Consider the following 7724-nt stretch of genomic DNA (forward strand, 5'->3'; position numbering starts at 1 on the left):
CTGTTTTTCTTATACATTTTATTGTTGGATGTAACTGGGACCCTGTGTACATAATTTCACTCCACCACATGTACCACATGAGGTGCGAATGACAATAAAGAAACTCTGACACTCTCTGACTCTGACTAAGACAATCTCACCTGCATTTAACCCTGAGATACAATTATTTAAAGAGTCCAGAGCCTCACTGCGAGCTGAGGGAGGCATATAACAACCCATGACTGTGAGAGACTGATTTTGCTGAAATTGAAGTTTAACAGCCAGAAATTCAAACTGTTTAGTAACAGACAGAGAGGAGAGTCACATGAAAGCTGCTTTTCATATAGATAGCTATGTAGATGAACATATGCATGAGATATATTCATAAATTAAACGGATTCTTTCATTTTTCTGGACTGTATAATGTACGTGCATTGAATAATTAAAAATGTGGACGGAAACGTTAATTATCTTTGACTCACCAACGACAGTGGGTCATTTATTAACAGAATCAAGTTTAACACATCACACATTTACATTAATTGGCAAAAATTGAAAATAACAACAGCTTATTTAGCCAGTTTTACGAGGAGTAAACAATACGGCGATTGTTTTCTCACTTCCAGCAGTACAACAGACATTAACCACACGGCGGTGGTTGAAAACTTTGCTTCAGACATTTCTAAAAATATCTGGAATGATTTCTTAGCAGATAGAAGAGTTTAAAGATTGAAGTTTAGAGGGAGGGAGATGGTGTGTGTGTGAGTGAAAAGTGTTGGACAGAACGACACCCTCCATTCGACCCAGCTTTCCTCGGTACGCTCGGTAGTGAACTCGACTCATTACCTCTCTGACGATGAATCAGTGGAAGCGGAGCTCCAGTTAAGCTACCGGTCCAGCGTCTCCGTAGGATGGCAGAGAACCGTCCGGAGTGGTGGCGGGACTTTGTCAACAACAGTTCACCTCACGAGTGGACTTCACATGAGTGGAGTCCGTCAGAAGTTCCACTCAGAGGTGGAAGATGTCATAATCCCATAAGACTCGGAAGCTCTGGATCATGTCGGACTTCTGTTCTCCCAAACGACTGGAGCTGCAAACTCTCCACCCGACTCCAACTGGAGGTGGAACCTCTTGCAGAACTCCTTCATCCGACTCCAACTTCAACTGGGTTGAACTAGAAAGTACCAACATTTAAAGAGCTCTATTTCCGGTTCATTTGGGAGTTTCTGATTGGTCGATGGACCAAAACAGAGGTGTGTTTTGTGATGTAAGGTGTTATTAAAAAGTCAAGGAAAAAGATTAAGATTGTTTAAGAACAGACAAAAGATATTATGAAGAACTCAGACTTCGTGGAGTCACTTCTCTAGTATCTTGCTGTAAAAGTTAAACATGACATTTCTTTTTCAGTAAACTTGCAGTTGACCGAAACTTGAACTTTGACCAACTTACACAACTTGCTCATTTCAAACAGACGATCAAGAAATTGAATCATTACTCTGTAACATATTCCAACTTGATTTCACTTTGAATGAGGATTAAAAATCGTTATTACTGTTTCACAGTTGATTTAAAAATGAGTAGTTCACTTCAACATTTAAACATTGTTTGAACTAACACAATTTGATTATCAAAACATTTGTAAAATAGTAATGATAATAGAAAAGAGAGTTCTTTCACTTGATCAATTCAAGAAAGAAAGTCTCAGGATGGGTCAACCTGTATTTCTGGATTCAAATCAATGAAATGACAGTTTCTGTCCCATAAGGTCCCTAAGGTCAGGACTTTGACCTCAGGCCTAGTTCACTACAGCTACACCTCCACCTTTCCTGGGACAATCAGAGTGGAAAACATTTTAACTTTTAATAGCAATATCCATCCATCCATTATCTTCTGCTTATTCCGAAGTTGGGTCGCAGAGGCAGCAGCTTGAGCAGGGAGGCCCAGACATCTCTTTCCACAGCCACCTCTTCCGGCTCTTCTAGGAGGATTCCAAGGCATTCCCAGGCCAACCGAGAGACATAGTCTCTTCAGCGTGTCCTGGGTCTTCCCCGGGGTCTCCTCCCAGTTGGACATGCCCCAAGCACCTCTTTAGGGAGGCGCCATGGGGGCATCCTTACCAGATGCCCGAACCACCTCAACTGGCTCCTCTTGACGTGGAGGAGTAGCGGTTTGACTCCGAGTCTCTCCCGAATAACTGAACTTCTCACCCTATCTCTAAGGGAGAGTCCAGCTACCCTGCAGAGAAAACTAATTTCAACCACCTGTATCCGCAACCTCATTCTTTTGGTCACTACCCAGAGCTCATGACCATAGGTGAGGGCAGGAACATAGACCGACCGGTTAACGGAGAGCTTTGCCTTACAGCTCAGCTCTCTCTTCACCACAGCAGACCAGTACAGAGTCCGCATTACTGCAGATGCTGCACCAATCAGTCTGTCAATCTCACACTCCATTCTTCCCTCACTTGTGAACAAACCCCCCAGATACTTGAACTCATCCACTTGAGGCAGAACCTCACCCTCGACGTAAAGAGAGCAATTCACCCTTTTCTGGTTGAGGACCATGGCCTCAGATTTGGAGGTGCTGATTCTAATCCCAGCTGCTTCACACTCTGCTATGAACCGCTCCAGTAAGAGCTGGAGATCACGGCACGATGACGCCAACAGGACCACATCATCTACAAAGAGCAGAGGTGGAATCCTGAGGCCAATGAACCGGAAACCCTACGCCAGTTGGCTGCACCGAGAAATTTTGTCCATAAAAGTTATGAACAGAATCATTGACAATAGGCAGCCCTGGCGGAATCCAACTCCCACCCTGAAGGGGTCCGACTTACTGCTGGCAATGCAATTCAAATTCTTGCACCGCTTGTATAGGGACTGAACAGTTCGTAACAACGGGCCTCCAATCCCATACTCATGGAGCACCCCCCACAGTGTACCCCGACTAACACGGTCGAATGCCTTCTCCAAGTCCACAAAACACATGTAGACTGGATGGGCAAACTCCAATGACCCCTCAAAGACCCTAGTGAGGATAAAGAGCCGATCCAGTGTTCCATGGCCAGGACAGAACCCACATTGTTCCTCCTGGATCTGAGATTCGACCAATGATCGGACTCGCTTCTTAAGTACCCCTGAATAGGTCTTACCAGGGAAGCTAAGGAGAGTGATGCCTCTATAATTGGAGCACACCCTCCAGTCCCCCTTTCTGAAGAGCAATATCCTGATCTGAAACATATTTATTTAACCATGTTTCATAAAACACAAGGATGTCAGGTTTTGTTCTTTGTATCCAAATTTTAACAAGATCAATTTAAGGAGGCAGGCTTCGGACATTAAAATGTAAAATGCCAAGACCAGATCTCTCACTAAATTTTTCAGGAATATCAATATTATTCAGAGAAGGGTCTGGATTAGGTTGAACATTTCCTGATAGTAGTAGAAGAAGAAGAATATAGTACTTCCTTTTCACATTAGAAATTGACTCCTTATCATTAAGGTTTGAAATTGCCAAATCTATAAGAGAAATTTATGTGTATAAAACTGCTTTGCAAGACAGATATACACATTAGATGAACAAAAGTTTTATGATTTAATCCTGGCCACCAGGAGGACATCCATGACTGGGTCAGTCAACAGAGAATGACCAGACTGAAGTCCCTGACCTGGAAAAATCCAAGGCTGGATGGGGGCATGACTATGTGCCTCATTTCCATACTTCCAACATACTGACCCACTTGAAGCAAAAGAAAATAAAAGGAGTACTTTAAAAAGAAGCTTCATGATCAGAGTCTGTGGATAAATTTAAGATTAAAATTAAAAAATTATAAATTATAAAATAAAAATAATTAAATAAAAATCGTTTTAAGCTACCATATGACAGTCGAAGGTTGATAGGATCTGATGGATCAGATATGTTAAGAGTTACCCGAACAGGAAGCCTTTACTGAATGCAGAGGTTCGCACCCTGCTGGAAGCCAGGGACACTGCCTTCAGGTCTGGAAACTCACAGGAGGTGAGAAGGATGAGGAAAAAGTTGGTTAATGGTATTAAGAGGGCCAAGGCTATATATGCAGAGAGGATCCAGGGTCAATTCACTTCACAAGACCCACAGAGCATGTGGAGGAGCATTAAGTTTATAACAGATTATAAAGGCAGAAGTGAACAATGCCCTAGAGACCCATCATTGCCTGATGGCCTCAACAAATTCTACGCACACTTTGAAGACCCAAACGGACCACCAAGCACCAGACTCACCTCACCACAAGATGAAGAGTTTCTCATCGTGACCTCAGCAGAAGTAAGTAGTACCTTCAGGAGGATTAATCCTCACAAGGCGACCGGCCCAGACAACATCCCCGAGAAAATGCTGAAAGACTGTGCCGATCAGCTCTGCCAGGTGCTGGCCAACATCTTTAACACCTCAATTACCCTGGCAACAGTTCCCACCTGCCTGAAGACCACCACCATCATCCCAGTCCCAAAGAGCTCTACAGTGACTGGTCTGAATGTCTATCAGCCAGTAGCCCTCACCCTGATAGTCGCTAAATACTTTGAAAAATTGGTCATGACTCACATCAAAACAACCATCAACATCAACAAGAACACTCACCAGTATGCGTACCACTAGAATCGATCTACAGAGGACACCATCTCCTCTGTGGTCCACACTGCTCTCACCCACCTGGAGCAGAAGGACTCCTACGTTTGTATGCTCTTTGTGGACTTCACATCTGCCTTCAACACCATGATCCCCCAAACCCTGATGGACAAACAATTCACACTAGGACTAAGCCCCTCGATTTGCAACTGGGTCCTAGACTTCTTAACAAACAGACCACAGTTAGTGAGGATCCACAACTTCTTCTCCTCCTCCACCTTAATCCTTAGCACGGACTCCCCTCAGGGATGTGTGCTGAGCCCTCTCCTGTTCACTCTGCTCACATATGACTGTGCAGCTTCCCATCCAGGCTGTCACATTGTAAAGTTTGCAGATGATGGTGTGATGCATCACAAACAACAATGAGTCCAGATACAGGCAAGAGGTGGAACACCTGGAGAGCTGTTGTAAAGAGGATAACCTTCACATCAATATGAAGAAGATTAAGGGGATGGTCGTGGACTTCAGAAGGAATAAATACACCTACCCCCCTGAACATAAGAGGATCTGTGGTAGAAGTGGTCTCCAGCTACAAGTACTTGTGTGTGCACCTGAATGACAACCTCAGCTGGAGCAACAACACCACCAGCCTGATCAAGAAAGCTCATCAGAGACTCTACTTCCTCGGGCGGCTGAGACAAGCTGGTCTGGGAAGATGAGATAAATTTATTACTAAACAAAACATTCTAAGTAGTAGTCAGTATGGGTTTAGAGCAAAAAACTCCATGAATGGCTCTCATGGAATTAATAGAACAAGTAACTACTGCTGTCGATCAAAAACAATATTGTTAGGATTTTTGTTGATTTAAAAAAAAGCTTTTGATACTATTGACCACACTATTCTCCTTGAAAAATTAAATAAATATGGTATAAGAGGACCAGCATTACACTGGGTATCTAGCTATTTGAAAGATAGGAAACAGTTTGTGCAAATAAATGGTGTAAGGTCTGACCTGCAATATCACATGTGGAGTTCCTCAAGGTTCTGTACTTGGACCAAAGTTATTTATTTTATATGTGAATGACTTAGTGAATGTATCAGGACTCCTCAAATGTGTCCTTTTTGCAGATGACACCACATTTTTCTGTTTGGGTAAAGATGTAAAACGGATGTTGGAATTGATGAAGACAGAATTTGATAAAATACAAACTTGGTTTAAACTTAATAAATTATCATTAAATTTAGATAAAACTAAATACATGATATTTAGTAACAAAAAGAGAACTGTTGATGATCCATTTAAAATTGAGGGTGTTGAGATTTGTAGAGTTAATGAGATGAAATTTTTGGGTGTAATCATTGATGAACAGCTAACATGGAAAAATCACATCAATTCTGTAAGAACAAAAATATCTAAATCTATTGCAGTACTATACAAAGTCAGGGAATTATTAAATGATAAAGCTCTGTACATGTTGTATAACACAATCATTGTTCCACATTTAATCTATTGCATTGATGTTTGGGGGAAAGCGTGTAAAACTTTTACAAAACCTATTTTTATTTTACAGAAAAGAGCTGTAAGAATTATCACCAGAAAGCATTACAGTCACCCATCAAGCACATTATTTTATCAACTGAACTTATTGAAGTTCCATGATTTGATAGATTATAGTATTTTATCAGTTATGTATAGGGCTCAAAATAACACATTACTGTTAAATATCCAAAGAAATTTTGTTAAAAGACAAAGTTGTTATAATCTTAAGGGGATAGAGATATTTGTCAAACCAAAATTCAGAACTAGTCTGAAGGGAAGGTCTACCTCAATCCAAGGAGTTGGATTGTGGAATGTTCTAGAGAGTGATGTGAAAAATGTCAAGTCAATGTGCACATTTAAGAAAAAGATCAAAACTGAATTGTTAAAAAAAATATATGAAGTAGCTTAGTGTGTGTTTTGTATTAGAATTAGAAAAATTAGAAAGAGTTATTCATTTTGTTCTGTTACTTGAAAATTATTAGCATTGAACTAATTGTTTGAAAAAAGGGGCAGACATAATAAGATTTTTTATTCTTTCTGCTGCTTTTCATTTTAAATCTCTTGTATTTTTTATATAGTTTATGGAATTTTTTTTTTTTTTAATGAATAAACTTTATACCATACCATACATAGCTGAGACTCAGTCTGAATATGCAATAACAGAACTGAGATTCTAACAGTCAGGACATTCAACAAAATGGCTGAGACTGTATCAGTCAACACGTCCAACAAGAGAATAGAGATAGTATCAATGATGACTTCCACCAACAGAACAGTGTGTATCAGCCAGGACGTCCAAAAACGGAACCAAGACTGTTCATCTTTCCTCCTATAGAAAGTACACTTGGACCTGTCATTCTTTGTCTGTTTCTACTTCCTGTCTCCAGTTTTACTTCCTGTACTCTGGAACACAGCCGGTCAAAGCAGATGGCTGCTTGTCGTGAGCCTGGATCTGCTTGAGCTTTCTTCCTGGTAAAGGGAGTTTTCCCTTTCCATTGTCTCCATTGTGCTTGCTCAGTATGGGAGACTGTGACGATGTGAAGATTCAACATAATCTGTTGTTTCCTTTGATGGATAGCTTTTAATGATTATATTTTATAATGTATATGAACGCTTTTGTACAGCACCCTGATACAACTTCTGTTGGGACTTGGAGCTACAGAAATAAAGTGAAGCAAATTATTTTTGTTTAGGTTTCAGTTTTTTTTCCAGTCTTTATCTGCCTTCAATTCTGTAGTTTCTAACTTCCTGTTTCCTGTCAGCTGATTGGACTACCTGTTTCAAGTGCCCTTGGTCTTTAGTCTTTTTCACCTTGTTGAGTTTTATGTTTCTTTCAGGTCCATCACAGTCCGTTGTTTGTGGTTTCTGTTAGGTGCCAGTGCTGTCCTGCACCATATTTGTTTCTGTTAATTAAAAAAATAACCTGCTTCTTGTGTCCATCTGATTTTGGGACTTTGATCTGTTTAGGTTTCATTTTATTTCCTCCTAAACTCTGGTGAGCATCAAGGTGAAATCATTGCTATCATCCTGCTGGTTTAACTCATAAACTTGGGGTGCAGAGAGCCGTGCTGTTGACAGACAGTTTTTGGTTTGTGCAGCAGA

The 7724-nt window shown here is 40.8% G+C and overlaps 1 protein-coding gene across 1 annotated transcript in view; it reads left to right on the top strand.

Annotated features, from left to right (window-relative positions):
* Nucleotides 1-7163, top strand: part of LOC119423587 (transcription factor COE3-like) — a 188040-nt gene extending 180877 nt beyond the window's left edge. The window contains exon 18 of the mRNA XM_037690986.1: nt 7141-7163. Within this exon, the coding sequence (XP_037546914.1) occupies nt 7141-7163 (23 nt within the window). The remainder of the gene's footprint in view (nt 1-7140) is intronic.
* The last annotated feature ends 561 nt before the right edge of the window (nt 7164-7724 follow it).

This window comes from Nematolebias whitei, chromosome 17, assembly GCF_014905685.2.
Source record: "Nematolebias whitei isolate Nwh7 chromosome 17, NemWhi1, whole genome shotgun sequence".
Classification (NCBI taxonomy): Eukaryota; Metazoa; Chordata; class Actinopteri; order Cyprinodontiformes; family Rivulidae; genus Nematolebias; species Nematolebias whitei.